Source organism: Pristiophorus japonicus, chromosome 6, assembly GCF_044704955.1.
Source record: "Pristiophorus japonicus isolate sPriJap1 chromosome 6, sPriJap1.hap1, whole genome shotgun sequence".
Taxonomy (NCBI): domain Eukaryota; kingdom Metazoa; phylum Chordata; class Chondrichthyes; family Pristiophoridae; genus Pristiophorus; species Pristiophorus japonicus.
In genome coordinates, this window is record NC_091982.1 from 157,347,587 (window position 1) to 157,372,174 (window position 24,588).

The 24,588-nt window shown below is 48.2% G+C and overlaps 1 protein-coding gene across 1 annotated transcript; it reads right to left on the reverse strand.

Annotated features, from left to right (window-relative positions):
- Positions 1 to 503: 503 nt before the first annotated feature.
- Positions 504 to 1,526, reverse strand: LOC139266207 (probable G-protein coupled receptor 148). Its single transcript, XM_070884037.1, has one exon. The coding sequence runs from the start codon at positions 1,524 to 1,526 to the stop codon at positions 504 to 506; it is 1,023 nt and encodes a 340-aa protein (XP_070740138.1).
- Between the last annotated feature and the right edge of the window lie 23,062 nt (positions 1,527 to 24,588).

Here is a 24,588-nt window from a genome sequence, read left to right on the forward strand (position 1 = left end):
ATGCAGAGAGGATGTTTCCACTGATGGGGGAGACTAGAACTAGAGGGCATAATCTTAGAATAAGGAGCCGCCCATTTAAAACTGAGATGAGAAGAAATTTCTTCTCTGAGGGTTGTAAATCTGTGGAATTTGCTGCCTCAGAGAGCTGTGGAAGCTGGAACATTCAATAAATTTAAGACAGAAATAGACAGTTTCTTAAACGATATGGGGTTATGGGGAGTGGGCGGGGAAGTGGAGCTGAGTCCATGATCAGATCAGCCATGACGGAGCAGGCTCGAGGGGCCGTATGGCCTACTCCTGTTCCTATTTCTTATGCTCTTATAACAGGGTTGTGGGAGTACCTTCACCACACGGACTGCAGCGGTTCAAGAAGGCGGCTCACCACCACCTTCTCAAGGTCAAGTAGGGATGGGCAATAATGCCAGCCTTGCCAGCGAGCCCATAATCCCCAAAATGTTTTTTTTTAATAAATACAAACTACACCCTCTAGAAATTTTGGACCCCTATGTGTTGATTGAATGTACGCGATGCCTTCTCACAATGAATAGACTCTTGACTGTCCCTGCTAGTTCTCTGTACCTCAACCCATAAAGGAAAGGGCATAGCAGCCGTGGGAGCATGGTGAAAACGTGACTGTTGATGGTGTTGAGCCACAGTCTGGTGCTGTTGTTGATGAGGTGCATGCCGTCAAACAGTATTGTGATGCCAATAAACAAACCAGGAACGAAGTACAAGAAGAGCACGATCCCGTGTATCAGCAGGGTCATTCTTGCCCTGGAGTGGACACTGTTCCAGATCCCCGAACTCCTGGTTTTGTAGTACAGCATAATGTAGCAGGACAGTACCAGCGACAAGCATGCCAGAGTACTGCCCACGAGGAAGATGTGGACGCCTAATGTCAGCTGATAGCCGAAATGAGCCGAATCCAGGGTCAGCAGCATGATGCACAGCTTTTGCTGGCGAGAGAGGGCCGGCTGCCTGGCCAGAATCACCGTTAAGAGGGAGAACGAATACATTGATGCCAGAATCCAAATGACCATTATAAGTTTGATGGTCCGTGACGGGGGTACGAGTGACATGTAGCGCAGCGGCAAGCTAACCGCCACGTAGGTATCAATGGCCATGATGGTGATGGTAATGACACTGCTGGCGTAGGCTATGGTCAGCCCAATCAGTGCGGCATCACAAAGGAGCTTGGGCATGCACTGCTGCGCTGCATTGCTAATAGCTATAAAGCTGTTAAATAGGAGGAAAATAAGGTCGGAGACCATTATGTTGGCCAGAAGCAGATACCTCGTCTCCTGGCGAAACCTTGTTTTTAACAAAATTAGCACCAGGAGCAGTGGGTTGGCCGACAATGTGCCTGTGAGGCACAGAGCGATAGATATCAGCAACAAATTTAAGTGCTGGTAAGGGATGCCTTTCAGTGAATCGCTGCAGTTCTCACTACTGTTGGCAGCATTGGAAAGCACAATGGCTGACAAGGTCACTCTAAAATGGGAAACATTGACCCCAAGAAAAGTCATTGTGCTTCCAGTCGAATGGTACCAGCATTCAGAAATGACAACCTCTCAGCTTGCTGTTGACACAGTGATCTTCTGCACACTTTCCAGTCGCTGACAGTTGATGTACTTTTCCTTGGATTTGAGATCTGAGTCACGAAAGTAAACGTCATCCAGTCGCAATGGTACAGTTAAAGGGACATGTCAATAGTTTAATGAGCCAATCGATATCCAGCTTTAATCCCGTCCTAGATCAGCAGGCTTGAGGGATTTATTTGACGATTGATTCGTGTCTTTTGAGTTCTGTAAATAAACATTGATATTATGAACATTTTGATTGAAATGTAACAGCAAAGTTGGCACAAAATGCTATCAAGCCCTTATTCTTGTGGGAATTTTAAAGAGAGATTTTCACACCCATATGGCTTCCAAAATCAAACAGTATCATGAGAATTGCCTCCAACATCACCTTGTCCAACACCCATTTCAGTTGTAAAAACAGAGAATGCTGGAAATCTCAGCGGGTCAGGCAGCATTTGTGGAGAGAAAAACAAAGTTAACATTTCGGGTCGACGACCCTTCGTCAGAACTGGAGAATGTTCGAAAAGGGCATATTCTAAAACACTGAAAGGGGGAGGGGAAAAAACGGAAGGTCTGTGATAGGGTGGAAGGCAGGAGAGATTAGAGAGACAAAAGGGATGATGGGCCGAATTGAAATGGTAATGATAGAGGTTAGAAAAAGGTTAATCTGGATAGGGTGTGAATGGCGGAATAATGACCAGCTGCTATTAGAGTCAAAGAGAAAAAAAAAGAAGAAAAAAAACATAAGATGAGGGCGGGGGGGAGGGAGCCCAAGATGGCCAGACATTATGCTCTGAAATTGTTGAACTCGATGTTGAGTCCATAAGGCTGTAAAGTGCTTAATCGAAAGATGGGGTGCTGTTCCTTGAGCTTACGTTGAGCTTCATTAGAACAGAGTAGGAGGCCGAGGATGGAGATATCAGAGTGGGAATGGAGCGGAGAATTAAAATGACAGGCAACCGGAGACTCAGGGTCACACTTACGGACTGAACAGAGGTGTTCAACAAAGCGGTCACCCAATCTGCGCTTAGTCTCCCCAATGTAGAGGAGACCACATCGTGAGCAGTGAATACAGTATACTAAATTGAAAGAAGTACAAGTAAATCGCTGTTTCACCTGGAAGGAGCATTTGGGGCCCTGCATAGTGGGAAGGGAGGAGGTAAAAGGGCAGTGTTTGCCTGTCATTTTAATTCTCCACTCCACTCCCACTCTGATATCTCCATCCTCGGTCTCCTACACTGTTCCAATGAAGCTCAACGTAAGCTCGAGGAATAGCACCTCATCTTTCGTTTAGGCACTTTACAGCCATCTGGACTCAACATTGAGTTCAACAATTTCAGAGCGTAACTTCTGGCCATTTGGGCTCCCTTCCACCCCCCGACCACCCCCCCCCCCCCCCCCCCGACCACCCCTATCTTATGTCTTTTTTTCTTTTTCCTGCTTTTTTTTTTCTCTTTCTCTCCAATGGCAGCTGGTCATTATTACGCCATTCACACCCTATCCAGATTAACCTTTTTCTAACCTCTATCATTACCATTCCAATTCGGCCCATCATCCCTTTTGTCTCTCTAATCTCTCCTTCCTTCCACCCTATCACAGACCTTCCCTTGTGTTCTTTCTTCCCCTCCCCCATTCAGTGTTTAAGAATGTGCCCTTTTCGAACATTCGGCAGTTCTGACAAAGGGTCGTCGACCCGAAATGTTAATTTGGTTTTTCTCTCTAAAGGTGCTGCCCAACCCGCTGAGATTTCCAGCATTCTCTGTTTTAATTTCAGATGCCAGCATCGGCAGTATTTTGCTTTTATACCCATTTCAGTTGATTCATATTTAAAAAGTGTGATGATGAATCTGTTGGTGATATATATGAGGAAGAGGTTACTGAGATTGCGATATTTTTGTTAGGTCAGGTTGTCAAGCGATATGGAGCAATGGTGGGTAAATGGGGTTGAAGTACATGATCTGATTGAATGGCAGCACAGGCTTGAGGGGTTGAATGGCCTCTTTCTGTTCCTAAGTTACTGATATTGGGGTGACGAAATTTAGCAGCTCCCGTTTGGGTCGGTAAGTATTTACTTTTAGAAAATTTAGTGCCCGGCGAAATGCCTTGCCAAATTGTGTGAAATTCGCCACTTCCGCCCAGGAGTGAAGGGGGCGGTAAATGAGATGCTAATGACCTCAGCTAGACGCTGCAGAGGAGCTATTCGCAGCCACTTACCCAATTTCAGCTGAGTTCCATCCAGCAATCAGCCTCAATCCTTGACTCCAGCTCAATCTAGTTCTTAAAGGGGAGGTCGTTTCAACCTGCTGCTGCTCATTTTCAGCATTGCTACACTTCAGTCATTCATCTCTGGAGCTGGGGAAGCTTGTGAAATGGCTGCTGGCAATCCCACTTCAAGGGAGAAGGCTACAAGATTCACCAATGTAGCTCTGGAGGCATTGGTGGCGGCACTGGAGACGAGGGAGTCGCTGTTCCCTGCATCGGGAAGGAGGCCATCACTGGAGGTTTTCCGGGCCGTGTGGCAAGAGATGGCCTGGGAGGTGTCAGCCACAGATGCAGAGAAGCCTCACCCAGTGCAACAAAGAATTCAACGATCGATGTCAGTGGTGAAGGTGAGTACAAGCTTCCACACCTCCTCCATACCAGCCTCTCAACCTCTGTCTGTGCACACTGAGCAAACCAACACTCCCCCACCTCCATACCAGTCTCTCAACCTCTGTCTGTGCACACTGAGCAAACCAACACTCCCCCACCTCCATACCAGTCTCTCAACCTCTGTCTGTGCACACTGAGCAAACCAACACTCCCCCACCTCCATACCAGTCTCTCAACCTCTGTCTGTGCACACTGAGCAAACCACCACTTCCCCACCACTCAACCACCAAGCATCTGCAGATACTCACACACACATCCTCATCTCATGACTTGCCTACATTCACAGTTATTCAACCACATCAGGCATATCTTCCACATACATAGCTGGACTCTTACTCACACAAGTTCCTTTCTTTTGCAGACCAAGATAGCACATAACAGAAGAGAGCAGCTGTGGACTGGAGGGGAACCTGAACTACGGCCATTGACTGATCTTGAGGAGTGAGTACTGTGGCTCATTGGCCCGCAGGTGGTGCTTTATCACTTTCCAATCTCCTTTCCTTCTCTCATACCTCTTAACCACCCTCCCCCACCCCCACACCATAAGGCTTTATCACTTTCCAGCTCCTGCTACTGTCTGCATTCCTTGCTCCATTCCTGCCCCACTGCGAGCCCTGAGCCATTCATGCTTTTAGATAACCAGGCTGCACCTAAGCCACCCACTCCCGCCACAAGAGATTCTGGAGGGAGAGGAAGAGCAGGAGGAGGAGGAGCTGAGCACTTCGTCATTGCTTCTCTCACCTGCAGGCACCAGTTCAGATACTGGCACTACGCGTTCATTATAGGTTAGGCTAGTAGAGGGGTCGGCACTGGGTGATGCACCAGCGGGCTGCAGCAAGGCTAAGCAGAAAGGGAACCTCAGGAGCCAGCTCCCCGGAGGGTAAGTTTGCCGTGTGTTCTGCTGCACAGGACTCAGATGAGGACCTAGATGGGAAGGCATTCACACAAAGGGTGATGGCCATGCACTCTGACATCATTGGTGCAATGGCCAGGGTGCCCGAGAGCCACTTGGCAGTGGTAAGGAGCGTGGAGGAGTCCAACATTGCACAGAGCTTTGTGCACACCATGGAGCCCATCATTGCCGGTCTGCAGACGATGGTGGACTCCCAGAGAGACCATGAAGATCCAGACCTCACAACACGTGTCATGGGCAACGTGGCAGCTTCCATTGCAGCACAGGCAGAAGCAATTAAATGTCTTAGTGCTGTAATGCAGACAATGGTTGGTGACATGGAAACTCAGACTGCTCTCGTGCAGTCTCAGCTTGATGCCGCGCAAGTCTGGGTGCTGTAGTGCAGTCAGTGAGAGCTGTCATTGAGTCTCATACTGCTCTCACGCAGTCTCAGCTGGATGCCACATCTGGGCTGACTGCTGCTATCGCTGCTGGGTCCACAGTCGGCTGGGGATCACACATTGCAGCAGCCCACCAAACTGTGCTCCAGCAGATTGGTGGGGATGCTGAGGTGTTGTTCCAGGGGAGTAGCACTGGATCAGTGGAACAAGAACCAGCTGTCCTCATAGAATCATAGAAATTTACAGCACAGAAGGAGGCCATTTCAGCCCATCGTTTCCACGCCGACCAACAAAGAGCTATCCAGCCTAATCCCACTTTCCAGTTCTTGGTCCGTAGCCCTGTGGGTTACGGCACTTCAAGTGCATATCCAAGTACTTGTTGAATGTGGTGAGGGTTTCTGCCTCTACCACCCTTTCAGGCAATGAGTTCCAGACCCCCACCACCCTCTTGGTGAAAAACATTTCCCTCATATCCTCTAAACCTCCGACCAATTACTTTAAAGCTATGCCCCCTGTTGTTGACCCCTCTGCTAAGGGAAATAGGCCCTTGCTATCCACTCTATCTAGGCCGCTCATAATTTTACACACCTCAATAAGTTCTCCCCTCAGCCTCCTCTGTTCCAAAGAAAACAAACCCAGCCTATCTAATCTTTCCTCATAGCTAAAATTCTCCAGTCCAGGCAACATCCTCAAATCTCCTCTGTACCCTCTCTAGTGCAATCACATCTTTCCTGTAATGTGACCAGAACTGCATGCAGTAATCTAGCTGTGGCCTAACTCGTGTTTTATACAGTTCAAGCATGACCTCCCTGCTCTTGTATTCTATGCCTCGGCTAATAAAGACAAGCATTCCGTATGCTACCTGACCTGCTACCTTAAGGGATCTGTGGGCCTGCACTCCAAGGACACTTTGTTCCTCTACACTTCTCAGTGTCGTACCATTTATTGTGTATTCCCTTGCCTTGTTAGCCCTCTCCAAATGCATTACCTCACACTTCTCCGGATTGAATTCCATTTGCCACTGTTCTGCCCACCTGACCAGTTCATTGATATCTTCCTGCAGTCTACAGCTTTCTGCTTCATTATCAACCACACATGGCCAATTTGTATATCATCTGCAAATTTCTTAATCATACCCCCTACATTCAAGTCTAAATCATTGATAGATACCACAAAAAGCAATGGCCCTAGTACTGAGCCCTGCAGAACCCCACTAGAAACAGCCTTCCAGTCACAAAAACACCCATCAACCATTACCCTTTGCTTCTTGCCTCTGAGCCAATTTTGGATCCAACTTGCCACCTTGCCCTGGATCCCATGGGCTTTTACTTTCGTGACCAGTCTGCTATGTGGGACTTTATCAAAAGCATTGCTAAAATCCATATAGACTACATCAAACACACTACCCTCATCGACCCTCCTTGTTACCTCCTGAAAAAATTCAATCAAGTTAGTCAGACCTTCCCTTAACAAATCCATGCTGACTGTCCTTGATTAATCCGTGTCTTCTGAATGAAGATTTATTCTGTCCCTCAGAATTGCCTCCAATAATTTTCCCACCACCGAGGTTAGGCTGACTGGTCTGTAATTACTCGGTCTGTCCCTTTCTCCCCTTTTAAACAAAGGTACCATGTTCATAGTCCTGCAGTCCGCCGGCACCACACCTGTAGCCAGAGAGGATTGGAAAATGATGGTCAGAGCCTCTGCTGTTTCCTCTTTTGCTTCTCTTAACAGCCTGGGATACATTTCATCCGGACCTGGGGATTTATCCACTTTCAAAGCTGCTAAACCCTTTAATACTTCCTATCTCACTATGGTTATTTCATCTAATATTTCACACTCTTCCGATGGCAGTGTCTGCCTCGCCCCTCTCTTTTGTGAAAACAGACGTAAAGTATTCATTAAGAACCATACTCATGTCTTCTACCTCCACACACAGATTACCTTTATTACCTACTCTTTCTTTAGTTATCCTCTGAATGTATTTATTTTATTTTTCTCTCAGGATGACAGCATTCCTGATCCTACCACTGCCACTCTGCCATTGCCCTTGTCGCTGCCTGTCACCCAGCCAGCCCAGACTGCCGCCGCCCAGCCTGAGGTGGTGCAGCCTACAGCCGGGCCTTCCAGGCCCAGAGCTGGTCGAGGGCATCTTTAGCCTCTGGCCCTGACACACAGCAGCCCTCCACCAGCCATGCTGCAGCCACAGGGGACACACTGCGAAGGAATATTAGAATAGTTAAAGCAAAGAAGGGATATAAGGAAATGCACAAAGGTGATTATTGAATACATTATGAAAGCGTTTATTGGTGTGATATAAGTTCGGATTGGAATGTTTAATCTTTGCTGTTGTGTTTCAGTTCAGTTTTGGGGCTTGGTATGGAAGGGAAAATGGATGTGGTGATGGGGACTTCCAGAGAAACCGGGAAGTGGGATGGAATTCATTGAAACCAAATTCTGATGAGACTGTCGGGGACTGCCCTTGCAGAATTGCAATTAACTGGCTGCCTGCTCTGTCGCTGATGTTCCTCCTCCTGCTCCTCCTCATCATCATCCTCCTCCTCCTCAGGTGATGCGGCTATGCCTGGTGGCAATGTCAGCGCCCTCATGATGGCAAGGTTGTGCAGCATACAGCAGATGACGACGACGAATAGGGACACCCGCTCAGGCGAGTACTGGAGGACACCTCCCGAGCAACCAAGGCAGCAGAACTGTTGCTTCAGCACTCCGATTGTCTGCACAATGATGTTCCTGGTGGCGGCATGGCTCTCATTGTATGAGTGTTGGGCAGGAGTGTTTGGTTAGCAGAGGGGGTTCATGAGCCAGGTGGAGAGCAGATAGCCCTTGTCTCCGAGCAACCAGCCGAGAGTTGATGTGGTGGCTGGAAGAGAGCTGGCACATTGATCTGGCGCAGGATGAAGGCATTGTGGCTGCTGCCAGGATAGTGGGCATTCACAGCGAGGATTCTGTGTGTGTGGTCGCACACCAGCTGCACATTCAGTGAATGGTAGCCTTTGCAGTTATGGAAAACCTCAGGATTATGCTGCAGTGCCTGCAAAGTGATGTGGCTGCAGTCAATGATGCCCTGCACCATGGGGAAGCCCACTATCCTGAAAAAAACACATGCATGTTCGGGCTGCTTCTCTCTGGTCATGGGGAAGGAAATGTAGTCCCTTCTCCTTCTGTACAGAGCATCTGTGACCTCGCGGATGGAGCAATAGATGGCAAACTGGGAAATGTTGGAGATGCCTCCTGTATCTCCCCGGAAGGATCCATTGGCTTGGAAAGTGAGCGCAATGGTGACCTTGACTTCCACTGAGAGAGCCGTCCAGACCCTGGTCAGAGGTTCGAGGTCTGGTTGCAGCAGATGGTAGAGCTCTGTGACCACGTCCTTGCTGTAGCACAGCCTTTGAACACACTGTTCCTCAATCAAATAGGAGAACTGCTGCTGGAATACCCTGGGAGGGTAAGGTCTCCTGTTGCCAGCCCTGTTGAGCTTTCTCCCTCTGGCCACATCTTGCTGCCTTTCCCCCTGTGTCTCTCCCTGTTTTGCTCCATGTGCTTCTCCCTGCCTTTCTCTCTGTATTTGTCTCCGCCTTTGTCATTGCCTAAGTAGCCTCCGACAGTGACACTGGAGCAGGAGATCCAGTGCCAACACAGCCCTCATGAAACAAGATAAATATTGTGATTTCAAATCTACCATCAATGATACAAGGGGAATAGTTAGGAGGCAGAACAGTCCTTGAAGTCAAAATTGCTGCAATCTGTTGACCAGCCACTCTGCCTATGTGTTCACAAGCTGCAAAGCGTAATGGCCGACAGAAATTGTTTTTCAAGATGGTGCCTTTAAATAGTGCTCCTCCATCTGAGTCCTGACTCCAACTCGACAGCTGAAGCTGTCGTTGTCACCAGCAGGCGGTAAGTGATTGTCCACGGCCGAAGTACACATCCGGGGTAGGTACGGGGCACCACGCATGGCAATGATGTCATCATCACCGGGCACAGCCAACCGGGACGTTTCCGCGAAACCCCCACCCAATTCCACGGGGGCACTGTTCTTTCTACGTCCAGGCGAATAACCTTTTGCGCCCCGTTACCACCTCCTGGTGGTGCTAACAGCAGGCACACAACAGGCCCCTGAATGTCAAGCTCTTGCTGAGCATCTTCCACCAGGTCCAACCAAGGTGGCAGTTTTAGTAAATAGCATGGATTTTCTCCAACGTTAGCAGATCGAGAGGGGAACAAGGTCAGACCTAATGAATAACTCAGCCTGCACTCCTACTTCTAAGACATCAGTCAATAGGAGCTCACTGTTTGATGAAGGGGTGACATGCAGATCTCGCACTGGCTGTCGTGACTTAAATACCCACACCAGCAATTTGGAGGTGAGGGAGTTTTTTGGCGGAAAAATCACTGGCACCGAGGCTTAGACAGGCCCCTCGATTTGCTGACGCTGAATACAATATTTCCAAGTGGTCCTCAGGGGTGTATCAATATCTTCAGGGGGTGTCGGGAGTGTGTCAATATTTTCAGGGGGTGTCGGGAGTGTGTCAATATTTTCAGGGGGTGTCAGGAGTGTGTCAATATTTTCAGGAGGTGCTCGGAATGTGTCAATATTTGCAATGGGAGGTTCTGCGGAATTTACCAATATTTGCAAGAAAAAAGAAAAGAAAGATTTGCATTTATATTGCACAATTAATGGTCTCAGGATGCTCCAAACAGTAGTAATGAGGATGAGGATAGCATCAAACAAGAAATTAGTGATGTGTGCAATAAAGGTACAGCAGTTATCATGGGCGACTTTAATCTACATATTGACTGGGCTAACTGGTAGCAATGCGGTGGAGGAGGATTTCCTGGAGTGTATTAGGGATGGTTTTCTAGACCAATATGTTGATGAACCAACTAGAGGGCTGGCCATCCTAGACTGGGTGATGTGCAATGAGAAAGGACTAATTAACAATCTGGTTGTGCGAGGCCCCTTGGGGAAGAGTGACCATAATATGGTAGAATTCTTTATTAAGATGGAGAGTGACACAGTTAATTCAGAGACTAGGGTCCTGAACTTGGGGAACGGTAACTTTGATGGTATGAGACGTGAATTGGCTAGAATAGACTGGCGAGTGATACTTAAAGGGTTGACGGTGGATAGGCAATGGCAAACATTTAAAGATCACATGGATGAACTTCAAAAATTGTACCTCCCTGTCTGGAGTAAAAATAAAACGGGGAAGGTGGCTCAACCGTGGCTAACAAGGGAAATTAAGGATCGTGTTAAATCCAAGGAAGAGGCATATAAATAGGCCAGAAAAAGCAGCAAACCTGAGGACTGTGAGACTTTTGTAATACAGCAGAGGTGTACAAAGGGTTTAATTAAGAGGGGGAAAATAGAATATGAGAGGAAGCTTGCTGGGAACATAAAAACTGACTGCAAAAGCTTCTATAGATATGTAAAGAGAAAAAGATTAGTGGAAACAAACGTAGGTCCCTTGCAGTCAGATTCAGGTGAATTTATAATGGGGAACAAAGAAATGGCGGACTAGTTAAACAAATACTTTGGTTCTGTTTTCACGAAGGAAGACAGAAATAACCTTCCGGAAATACTAGGGGACCGAGGGTCTAGTGAGAAGGAGGAACTGAAGGATATTCTTATAAAGCAGGAAATTGTGTTAGGGAAATTGATGGGATTGAAGGCCGATAAATCCCCGGGGCCTCATAGTCTGCATCACAGAGTACTTAAGGAAGTGGCCACAGAAATAGTGGATGTATTGGTGATCATTTTCCAACAGTCTATCTACTCTGGATCAGTTCTTATGGATTGGAGGGTAGCTAATGTAACACCACTATTTAAAAAAGGAGGGAGAGTGAAAACGGGAAATTATAGACCGGTTAGCCTGACATCAGTAGTGGGGAAAATGTTGGAATCAATTATTAAAGATGAAATAGCAGCGCATTTGGAAAGCAGTCCAAGTCAGCATGGATTTATGAACGGGAAATCATGCTTGACAAACCTTCTGGAATTTTTTGAGGATGTAACTAGTAGAGTGGACAAGGGAGAACCAGTGGATGTGTTGTATTTGGACTTTCAAAAGGCTTTTGTCAAGGTCCCACACAAGAGATTGGTGTGCAAAATCAAAGCACATGGTAATGGAGGTAATGTACTGACGTGAATAGAGAACTGGTTGGCAGACAGGAAGCAGAGAGTCGGGATAAACGGGTCCTTTTCAGAATGGCAGGCAGTGACTAGTGGAGTGCCGCAGGGCTCAGTGCTGGGACCCCAGCTCTTTACAATATACATTAATGTTTTGGATGAAAGAATTGAGTGTAATATCTCCAGGTTTGCAGATGACACTAAACTGGGTGGCGGACTGAGCTGTGAGGAGGACGCTAAGAGGCTGCAGGGTGACTTGGACAGGTTAGATGAGTGGGCAAATGCATGGCAGATGCAGTATAATGTGGATAAATGTGAGGTTATCCACTTTGGATGCAAAAACACGAAAGCAGAATATTATCTGAATGGTAGCAGATTAGGAAAGGGGGAGGTGCAACAAGACCTGTGTGTCGTGGTTCATCAGTCATTGAAAGTTGGCATGCAGGTACAGCAGGCGGTGAAGAAGGCAAATGGTATGTTGGCCTTCATAGCTAGGGGATTTGAGTATAGGAGCAGGGAGGTCTTACTGCAGTTGTACAGGGCCTTGGTGAGGCCTCACCTGGAATATTGTGATTAGTTTTGGTCTCCTAATCTGAGGAAGGATGTTCTTGCTATTGAGGGAGTGCAGCAAAGGTTCACCAGACTGATTCCCGGGATGGCGGGACTGACATATGAGGAGAGACTGGATCAACTAGGCCTTTATACACTGGAGTTTAGAAGGATGAGAGGGGATCTCATAGAAACTTACAAGATTCTGAAGGGACTGGACAGGTTAGATGCGGGAAGAATGTTCCTGATGATGGGGAAGTCCAGAACCAGGGGACACAGTCTTCGGATAAAGGGTAGGCCATTTAGGACTGAGATGAGGAGAAACCTCTTCACTCAGAGAGTTGTGAACCTGTGGAATTCTCTACCGCAGAAAGTTGTTGAGGCCAGTTCGTTAGATATATTCAAGAGGGAGTTAGATATGGCCCTTACGGCTAAAGGGATCAAGGGGTATGGAGAGAAAGCAGGAAAGGGGTACTGAGGGAATGATCAGCCATGATCTTATTGAATGGTGATGCAGGCTCAATGGGCCGAATGGCCTACTCCTGCACCTATTTTCTATGTTTCTATGTTTCAAACCAGTTTACAGCAAATTAAGTCCTTTTGAAGTGTAGTCACAGTTGTAATGTGGGAAACATTAGTACTTGGGAGTATGGCAATATTTGTTGGGGGTTCCACATGGAAATGTTTGTTTCAGGCTGGATATGGTGCCAGGAATTGCATCTGTCAGAAATCGGTGTGCATGTAAATGCAGCGATGGGTGTGACAAACAGATATTTTTCATTTATAATTAAACAGAAAGATTTAAAATGTGATTCCTTTAAAATGTATCCGATTTAAACTGTGACAGATATAAAGTGTGATTCATGTTATTCACAACACTTAATTATATAAATAATTATATAAAGGTTACATATAAACCTATGAACAATGACGGAAGTGCTCTTTGCCTTTCCGTCATTGTTCATAAGTTTATATGTAACCTTTAGAGCTGCTGACCGAGGGCTGAGCGGCTGTTTGTTGGCTGGCGCGGACACGATGGGCCGAAATGGCCTCCTTCTGCGCCTTAAGTTTCTATGTTTCTATGGTTCTAAATGGTTATGTTTTAAAATCAGAAACTCGCCACAATTTAGGGGTGATGGTGTTTCTGTGTTCTGGTTCTTTAAATTTATATTTTACATGTTTTCATTTTGCAGATATTTGATAAGTATTTATCTATCATTTACTGTTATCAGCTCAATAATTCATTGTAATTTTAAAAATATTTTCTGGAAATTTATCATTTTCTAATTTCTCTGGATTTTGCTTTTCTTGATTATCTAGAATTTTTTAAGCAGAAGTTTTGAAAAGATCTGTCCTGTTTCAAATGATATGATATTTCTAAATTGGGCCCTAAGCTCTGGGACTCCCTCCTTAAACCTCTCCGCCTCCCTATCCTGCTGTCCTGTAAGACGCTCCTTAAAACCTACCTCTTTGGCCAAGCTTTTGATCACCTGTCCTAATATCTTCTTATATGTCTCAGGGTCAAATTGTTTGATAACTCTCCTGTGAAGCACCTTGGGACGTTTCACGAGTTTGTGTTGCTGTATCTTGTTTATTTGAATAGTACAATATTTAAAATGGATTCCTTTGTCGTAACTTGAGCTCCTGGAAAGGAGCTGCAGGGGTTTGGGGGAGGGGGGGATTGGTTGTCGGTGGAATGAGTGACTGAGTGAGTGAATACACAAGTGAAGGGCCATTCTCCAATATAGGTGCAGTTTTCACCCGAATGGTTAGAAACAGGTTTTGCTCCAACACCATTTCTCCAATGTCAGCTCATCATTACAATTACACACACAGACAGATGTGCAGGGAGCGCACAAGTGGAAAATTACCTGCAAGTCAAAGTTAAGGGGAAGAGTACAGTTCAAGGTCTGAGTCCCACGAGGGGGCCGACATTCCGGAAGCTTTGAAAGGCTCAACAACATCTCAACTGTTGAGCAGCCTTTGGCAGGACTGAAGGCAGGAAGGGACTAGGCAGCCAGAGTACGGGAGGGGTTTAGGCGGTAAGAGTGTGGGAGGGGACGAGATGGTATTAATACGTCCTTACTATACAGTACAAATGCACACGAGGCCCATACTAGAGAGAAGGTCACTCTGTGATCAGTAACCTTTATTTGCCAGCACTGAAGTGGAGAAGATGGGTGGAGCTTCCCCTTTTATACCTGAAAGTCCAGGTTAGGAGTGTCTCCCACAAGTTCACCACCTAGTGGTCAGTGTTCTCACGGTGTACAACTTAGGTCAGTTTTTCGTGGATTACAATGACAGTAGAATACATGACAGGTAAGAGGGCAGGAGGGGACTAGATGGTAAGAGTGCGGGAGGGGACTAGATGGTGAGAGTGTGGGAGGGGACTAGATGATAAGAGTGCGGGAGGGGTCTAGACAGTAAGAGTGCGGGAGGGGTCTAGATGGTAAGAGTGAAGAGCCGAGCCCTCCAGAACGCACAGCCCCTCCTCTCCCCAGGTCCCACATCACCTCCTGCTTTCTCATTCTCAGCTAGCGTACCATATACAAAGGTTGGGCCATCATTTCCAGATTCGCAACTCTTTCCCTTTTGATTAGTAAGATCAAAAAAAAAGCAAAGTCCATTAAACGTGTAATGTTTCCAGCCAGTGCAACCATGCATTAACTGTACATAAAATAAATTCAGATTTTCACTTACCTGACTGAGCCGGGCTGATGGTAAGTGCGTTTGGAAGTGGAGTCGCTGATAAGTAAACCTCTCTGCAGTCAATCATCTCCTGGATGGAAATGGAGCTGTTTCAGTAAATATTGCTGCTATTGACTGATTGGGAAATTAAGTGATAACGCCATTGTCTTTAGCACTGAATAAGCAGGCAAGGCTATCTCTGTCATAGTAACTGAGCAAATAAAGTGCACAACAGGTACCAAGATGTTCATGCTACTTAATGCCCCTGATAAGCACAGTCACAGGTGGGGAGGGCAGTGGGGGGCACGCTTTAAAGGTGTAGATTATGCTGACCAGCGGTAAATCGCCAGCGCTTTGTCGCACACCTGCTTGAAATAGAGCCGGTGGCATCCATCTTAAAAAAGATCTTCTCCACAAAGCCTTGCTGTGACGATGTAACAAGTATCGACTTTCAGGCAGGGGAATTACACAGTACCATTTCGGTCCCGACGTTTTCAGTGGTATTAGCCTGGCAACGAATCCCAACAAAGATTTAATGCGGAGATAAGAGGCTCTAAACACTTCTGTTTCGAAACCCTTGACTTCATGAAAGATATATTCCGCGATCCAACCAGCCTGCCACTGTGACAATAGAGTATGTTTCCTGCTTTTAACTCGGATAGAAGCAGCAATATAAAATGATCCCTTTAGTTCTAATGTCATGCCTGGATAAGTTATGAATCATGTGAGCTCTTCTTGCATTTTGTTTTGCAGTGCGGTCGAAATTGCCCTCCACCCGAAATGGGGCACACCTACCGATCTCGAAGGGTTCCATCCGCCCCAAAGCATGGGGCGGACAATCCGGAGAAATTCAGCACTTCATAGTTTTTTTTTGAAGTGGGGTGGAAGTGGCCTCATTATCGAGGCGGAATGGGGGCGGGTCGGAGTGGCCGATACTCCAAGGCATCAGCGTGCACTGATGACGTCATCACGCTGGTGCATCACAATATCCCTCCCCTTCAGCTAAAGGGGAGGGCCGCTGCGAACTCTGCAGCCACGTTAGTGGCAAACACTGGGCTACCAGGGAGGGTTTCGGCCAGGACAGTGGCCTGACACCAGGCTGCCTATTGGCCGACCACGCGAGCATAATTGTCGGCCCGACCCGGCAGTCGGCCGACAATAAAAAATAAAATGGAGCCACCGGCAGCGCCACCTCTTTAAGGGCGACGCACTGCCCGGCCACAGAAAGCGTACCTACAGAAAAAGCTGTCCGGGGCACCGACCAGCGACAGTGCCACTCACGCGGGGCAATTTTTGAAAGGGACAATTTCCCGCGGGGCAATTTCGGGCAGGAGTCGCCGTCGGTCGGTAAGTGGTCGGCGCGTGCACACTGCAGTAAGAAAACGGGCGGAGCGGTCCGCTACACCGCTCCAAAACTGAAATAGGGCAATATCAAAAATAGCGGCCTCTCCACGAGGACTCGGCGGCCAGTCTGCACCGACCCGTGGCCGCCCCTTTCAGGCAGCCATGGGCTTTAGAGAAAGGGACAATTTCGGTCACATGATTTAAATTGAAATCTTAAGAAATTGAATTTTTCAAAATAGTGAAATTAAAGAATGCTCAAATCTACTGCCACAAATTGGGGCAAATGGGCCCTCTGGAGCATTATTGTAGCAGGCAGCCATGGGAAATGGAGACAGAGGTCTACCACTGCATCCACACCAACAGATATGGGGGTGGGGTGTGTCATGTATTCAACCAGCATTGTAACCCATGTATAAACTGACCTAAGTTGTACACCGTGAGAACACTGACCACTAGGTGGGAGACACTCCTAACCTGGACCTTCAGGTATAAAAGGGGAAGCTCCACCCATCTTCATCACTTGAGTGCTAAGGAATAAAGGACAGGTCACAGACTGACCTTCTCTCAAGCATGGGCCTCGTGTGCATTTATACTGTGTAGTAAGGACGTATCAATGGCGACAAGAAACTGGGATTTAAACCATGCGAGCATGGCCACTAGCAGAACAGACGAGAGGTACTGTGTTAAGGAATGGTTGGGACAGAGATTCAACATTGTTAAAGCAGCACACAGTTCTCCAGGCAGACACGGGCAGTCAGGCATGCCCCAACATGTAGTCGAACCCAGAAGGGGAGTTCGACAGAGACAATGGCAAGCTGAACAGCGATTCACGCCATTGCAAGGGACAATGCGGCCAGTAATGGGGCCATCAACACCTGTTAATGGTGCACTCAAGGACAATAACAGGGGCAGTCAGGGACGATCGACTGGCAAGGGACCTTTTGTTTCAAACCGCAACTCATGCTGGAGGCATGGAGGCATACATTCAGCCGGAGTTTGTAGAGATGAGCAAAGTACCTGCAGAAATTGCAGAAATGGACTCTGGGGGAAATCGCTGGAAGCTGAAGTTCAGCGAGTTCATGTGGAGCACGTATACAGTTCATACACCAGGACGCCACCGATAATGATGAAAGTGCTCCTCAACGGCATCCCAGTATCAATGGAGTTAGACACGGGTGCCAGCCAGTCCCTGATGGGTATCAAACAGTTCGAAAAGTTGTGGGCATCCAAGGCCAGGAGGCCAAAATTATCGCCGATTGACGCACAGCTACGGACTTACACAAAGCAGATCATTCCGGTGCTAGGCAGCGCCACGGTAGTCGTGACCCACAAAGATTCGGAGAACAGATTGCCACTCTGGATTGTCCCGGGGGATGGTCCCGCACTACTGGGGAGGAGTTGGCTTGCTGTCATGAACTGGAAATGGGGCGATGTCAATGCAATTTCCTCTGTGGAGCGAGTATCATGCTCACAGGTCCTGGACAAATTTGACTTATTATTTCAACCTGGCATTGGCACTTTCATGAGGGGCCAAGGTAGTGATTCACATAAACCCGGACGCCAGACCAGTACACCACAAGGCCAGAGCGGTGCCATACGTGATGCGGGAAAAGATAGAAGACGAATTGGACCGCCTGTTGAGGGAAGGCATCATCTCGCCAGTCGAATTCAGTAACTGGGCGAGCCCGATTGTGCCGGTGCTCAAGGCGGATGGGTCAGTCAGGATATGTGGCGATTACAAGGCCACCATCAATCGGGTGTCACTCCAAGACCAGTACCCGCTACCGAGAGCGGAGGACCTCTTTGCGACGCTATCCGGTGGCAAACTTTTTTCAAAATTGGACCTGACCTCAGCTTACATGACCCAGGAGCTGGCGAGTGAGTCGAAGAAGCTGACCACCATCATGACACACAAGGGGTTGTTTGAGTACAACAGATGTCCGTTCGGGATTCGCTCGGCCGCCGCGATCTTCCAACGAAATATGGAAAGCCTCCTCAAGTCGATTCCAGGGACGGTAGTTTTTCAGGACGACATCCTCATTACAGGTTACAATACTGAAGAACACCTCCACAACCTGGAGGAGGTGCTACGCAGACTGGACCGGGTAGGTCTGCGACTGAAAAAGGCGAAGTGCATCTTCCTAGCTCCAGAGGTAGAATTGCTGGGGATGAGGGTAGCAGCAGATGGGATCAACTCTACTGCATCCAAGACGGAAGCGATCCAGAGAGCACCCAGACCCCGTAACACGACGGAGCTGCGTTCGTTCCTGGGGCTCCTGAACTATTTTGGTAACTTTCTTCCCAAATTGAGCATGCTGCTAGAGCCGCTACACGTGCTCCTACGCAAAGGTCGCGAATGGGTCTGGGGGGACAGCCAGGAAAGGGCTTTTAATAGAGCACGCAATTTGTTATGTTCCAACAATCTGTTAACGCTATATGACCCATGTAAGAAACTTGTGTTAACGTGCGATGCGTCGTCCTATGGTGTCGGGTGTGTGTTGCAGCATGTCACTGCCAAGGGTCAGTTACAGCCGGTAGCTTATGCCTCCAGGAGTCTGTCCCAGGCAGAAAGGGGCTACGGGATGGTAGAAAAGGAGGTGCTCGCATGTGTATATGCGGTAAAGAAAATGCACTAGTACCTGTTTAGCAGGAAATTTGAGCTAGAGACAGATCACAAACCCCTAACGTCCCTTTTGGCCGACAACAAGGCCATAAATGCAAATGCATCGGCCCGCATACAGAGGTGGGCACTCACGTTAGCTGCCTATGACTACACAATTCGGCACAGACCGGGCACCAAAAACTGCGCCGATGCACTCAGCAGTCTCCCACTAGCCAACACTGAGGGGGCTACCGAGCATGGTGCTGAGATGGTCATGGCTGTTGAAGCTTTCGGAAGCGAAGGCTCACCCGTGACAGCCCGTCAGATTAAAGTCTGGACAAATAGAGACCCGCTATTGTCTCTAGTCAAGAAATGTGTCTTGAATGGGGACTGGGCAGCCACGTACAGGGCATGCCCTGAGAAATTTAAACCATTTCACAGGCGCAAGGATGAACTCTTGATTCAGGCCGATTGCCTACTGTGGGGAAACCGCGTAGTCATGCCCCAGATGGGCAGAGAGGTGTTCATCAGAGAACTCCACAATGGGCACCCGGGCATTGTCACGATGAAGGCAATTGCCAGGACACACGTTTGGTGGCCAGGGATAGACGCAGATCTGGAACTTTGTGTTCGCAGGTGCAACACGTGTGCCCAGCTGGGCCATGCACCCAGGGAAGCCCCCCTTAGTCCCTGGCCATGGCCCGCCAAGCCTTGGTCACGCATCCATGTGGACTACGCAAGTCCTTTCATGGGGAAAATGTTTTTGGTTGTCGTAGACACCTACTCCAAATGGATTGAGTGTGACATTTTAAATTCAAGCACATCCTCTGCCACGATAGAAAGTCTACGGGCAATGTTCGCCGCCCACGGTCTACCGGACATCTTGGTCAGCGACAATGGCCCGTGCTTCACAAGCACTGAATTCCAGGACTTCATGGCAGGCAATGGAATTAACCATGTTAGAACGGCATCGTTCAAGCCGGCCTCAAACGGCCAGGCAGAACGAGCAGTGCAGATAATCAAACAGGGGATGCTCAGGTTGCAAGGGGGTTCCCTACAAACCCGCTTATCACGCCTCCTGTTGGCCTATAGATCCCGACCACACTCGCTCACAGGGGTTCCACCCACAGAGCTACTAATGAAAAGGACGCTCAAAACCCGATTATCCCTTATACACCCCACCATGAAAGAAATTGTCGAGAGCAGGCGCCAGTCACAATATCACTACCATGACAGGAATGCGAGGGCGCGATGTATTGATGTAAATGATCCTGTTTTTGTCCTCAACTACGCTGCAGGGCCCAAATGGCTCGCAGGCACTGTGGTTGCCAAAGAGGGAAATAGGATTCTGGTAGTTAAACTTACCAATGGACAAATCTGCCGCAAACATGTGGATCAAACAAAAAGGAGATTCAGCAACCCCATAGAAGAAGCAGAGGAAGAATACGATATAGAGTTCACTCCACCACAGGTGACCGAACACCGGAACCAAAGGGAGGAGAGCCCAGTCACTGTGGGCAGTCCGGACAGGCCTGAGGCACTGCAAACAGCAGACACTCAGGCCAGCGCCCAACAACCGGAGCCCCAACTCAGGCGCTCTACAAGGGAGCGTAAACCACCAGAGAGACTCAACCTGTGATCCCAATAAGACTTTGGGGGGGAAGTGATGTCATGTATTCAACCAGCATTGTAACCCATGTATAAACTGACCTAAGTTGTACACGGTGAGAACACTGACCACTAAGTGGGAGACACTCCTAACCTGGACCTTCAGGTATAAAAGGGAAAGCTCCACCCACCTTCATCACTTGACTGCTAAGGAATAAAGGACAGGTTACAGACTGACCTTCAAGCATGAGCCTTGTGTGCATTTATACTGTGTAGTAAGGACATATCAGGGTGGGTGGGACACAATTATATTTTCACTGGCAGATAATGAGAAGCATAGCATCACATTTCTGAAACAAATATTGGTGGGTGGGGAGAAACACCATCAGATTTTCACCATGCAGATATGGAGGGCTGAGGGATACCATCACATTCCTACAGCAAATATCGCAGATCAGGCAGCACCAGTGGCATTTGGAAAATGCTCTCCGGTATAATCCCATGAGGATATACCAACCCAGGCACTCCTACCTCAAGTTGTCCCAACAGCAGTGCCTTCAGAGAATATACTTCACTGGAGAAACCATTTACGAGTTGTGTGACATATTGGAACCCAACCTGAAGAGCACTTTATCCTCTGCGCCGTCAGTGTCTGAAAGTCACAATGAATTTTGAATATGTATACCTCGGGCATTTCAGGCTTTACCTAGTGACAACATCTGGAATGTAATCTTGGTCTCCAGTCGTCTTGGTTAACCCTTGCCACTGGATCAAGACCTAGCTCTGTCAAGCCCATGTGGTGGCTGGTGTACAACGGCCACCACACGTTAAAAAAAATCCACGCACAGGCATCTTCCACCCTTAAGTATGTAGTTCTGGACCTGGAATATCAGGTCCTTCTTTGAAACACCGGTGAACTCATCCCTTTTTGGTGTGGAAGCGGGTCATCCTCGATACGAGGGACCATCTAATACTATACTAATCCAATCAGTTGTGCGTAGATGCATTAAACAAGCGACCGATGCCTTGCTTGCTAGACTGCGCTTTCTCCTGAGCTTCCTCGTGGATTCGCATCACCAGCAACAGCGAGCACTCCAAGCTGACCATTGCGATTCCGAGGTCCTGGTTACACTGCCTGGATCGATCGGGGGGGGAATTCTGCAGCACAGCTCAATAAAATTGTCCAGGATTGTTGTAGTGTGCTTTGCTTTGGAAAGGAGGAGCAAGAGGAAGGAGACTCTGGACTGCCGGGCAATGCAGCTGGCAGTCACCAGCAAGAGAACCAAGAGGCTCGCGCCTCAGGACGGACTAGGGGAGGAAGCTGGCCGCCAGCAGCAACAAGAAGAAGGCGACCAAGGCTAGCTGGTGATTAGCTATTGGCCAGCAGCCAAAGGAGGAAGAGGCCTTCGAGGATGAGCTGAGTGAGGTCGCTGGCGGTCAGCAGGAACAGCACCAAAAGGTGGAAGAGGGCAATTCCCGCAGCTGGCTAAAGAAGTCCATGCCAGTCTCACTCGTGAAACCCATTCTTGAATTCAATTTTCCCCAGTGCATTAACTAGTAATATCATAAACATGCTGCACCTCCTAACAATCAAAGAGCACAATTTCCTCCTGCTTACATTCTATACACCTCCAAAACCCTTTATTACACCTGGCAAAATAATGTCTGCATAAAAGTGAAAACACAATTTGCATTTTGAGGCTACAGTTCCTTATTATTTTCTCTTAGCACTGTGCTTCCCCTTGCTGACTGTTGCCTCTTTAGTCCTGCTAACCCCGAATGTATTATTTCTCCTGGCTGGACTGCGAGGAGGAGCAGTGCACGGTGTGTTTGGCCGATTGACTTGCATAGAAGCTTCGTGGGTCTGTAGTGATCCTAATCTTAGTCCTGAGATGGACCTACCATTGGCTGAATCTTTTGTTGTGTCAAAAGTCCAGCCTTGCCACATGTGTAGGCATCTGAGTGGGAGTAAGGGGAGAAGCAAGTGTTGCTGTACTGAGAGACAGTAGCATCATACAAATGTCCTGTGTGTCATCCCGCTACAGCATCTGCTTCACCACTGGTCAGTGGGAGAGCTGACTGAACAGATTCAATGAAATCTGAGAAGCTGTGAGAGATACTTGTCTGCAAGGCAACTAAGTCAATTGAGAAAGCTACTCCGAGCTGTAGCTCCATACCTCCTTGGCAGCACTGAGCCTCCATGCTTGAAGCTCAGACTGCCCTTAGGGCTTCTGTGTTGGGGCATCCCTACAGATGCAGCACAAACAGGTTCTGCAAAGGACCCACAACCCGAGGGCCACTGGCCCCAAAGCCAACAAATGATCCATGCTCTGTCATTTGGTGTTCAGCCACATCTAGAGGAGCAAAGGAAGAAGTGGAGTTGCAATGGGTTGCTGAGGAGCACAGGTTACTCAGGGAATTGACTGTGTATGCTCTTGATCAACACGGAGCCTGTTGCTGGTATGTGTGCCACCTTCTGCAAGGACATCGGCAGCCAGCCTGCATCATAGGGACAGCAGTGCCAGAACCAGTGAAACTCGCCTCGTCACTCAACAATTTTTCTCTCTGTTTCCTTCCAGGTTAACATAGGGATGCTGGTCAGTATCAGTCAATGCGCTGACTGCACGCATATCAAATGGGTGATTAATACATGGGTCAGCAGGGGTATCCCTTTGATCTTCCTTCACACTGAAGAGCAACAGCAATGTGTCACTGCACTGCACTGTTGTAGTTCACAAAGCAGTGCTCATTGGTGGTAGTCACGTGGCGATTCTGCAGCCCCTCCTTTTGTCAGTCAGTGACCCGGCCTTGCAATAATTTTATGAGTGAATACCTATGAAGAGCTGAGTGTGCCAAAACTATCATTTGTAAATTGCAGCTTGAATGTGGGCATGTATGATTAGCAATGAATGAGCTGTAAAGCCATGTTCAGGCTTGACCTGGGGAGCAGTAAACATGAAAGAGGTAAAAAAGGAACAATTTCATAGAATCATAGGGGCCGAAATTCAACCTCCCAATAAGGCCCATTATCGCCGGAATGCAGCGGCCAGGCGGCGGAATCCAATGGCTGACGATTTCTGGTTGAATGGCTACCGCCAGCCAAATTCAGCAGGAGGGGTTTTCTGGCGGTCCCCACTTCCACCCCGCCTCTGCCAAGTAGCTGTAAGTGCGTCTTTAGTGCACGCACCGCCGGGAACCCCCCACCTCCGTCGATATATAGGCCGATAAATCTAATGCCCGCCGAGCGGTGCCCCCAACAGCTTTCTCTGTCGGTGTACCTTTCATTCCCTCTGTCAGCCCTGGCTGCGCAGCGGCCATTTAAGGCAAGGGCCCAATGCCGCCGCTGCCATTTTTTTTTTGCCGGCCGACTTCCATGTTGGGCGGACTATTTTGCCCTTTGGTTCGGCCGGGCCGCCAACTGGCAGGCTGCTGGCCCGGCCGAAACCCTCCCTGGTGGCCCAGTGGCCGATCCTAAAGATTCGCCGATTCTCTCCCCTTTAAAGGTGGCTGCGCCGCCATGCTACAGGGAGTATTCACACAGCAAAAGCTGTCAGGGGCACCGATCAGCAGCGGGGCTGCTCCTGCGGGGCAATACCGAGAAAGGGGCAATTTACCGAGGGGCAATTTTGCGAGGGGTCCCCGCCAATCGGTAACGGGTTGGTGCGTGGGAAAAAGGATTAGGAACGGTTCCGGGCACTGCTCCAAAACTCACGGAGGGCAATTTCCAAAATGCTCCGCGAAGAGTCGACGGCCATTCCGCGCCATCCTGTTGCCGACACTTTCAGGCAGCCAGAGGCCTTATTAGGAGGGGCAATTTCGGGCCCTCCAGATTATGACAATTTACAGTGTGAAACAAAATGTTTCCTCATCTCCCCCCTGTTTGTTTTGCCAGTTTCTGTCCGTTGACCAATCCTCTATGCCAAAATATTGATAAAAAGGGGTAAATAGAATATGAGAGAAAACTAGCAAGAAGTATAAAAACAGATTGTAAGAGCTTATACAAGTATTTAAAAAGCAAGAGAGTAGCAAAAGTAAACGTTGGTCCCTTAGAGGCTGAGACAGCAGAAATTATAATGCGGAATAAGGAAATGGCAGAAACATTCAACAAATATTGTGTA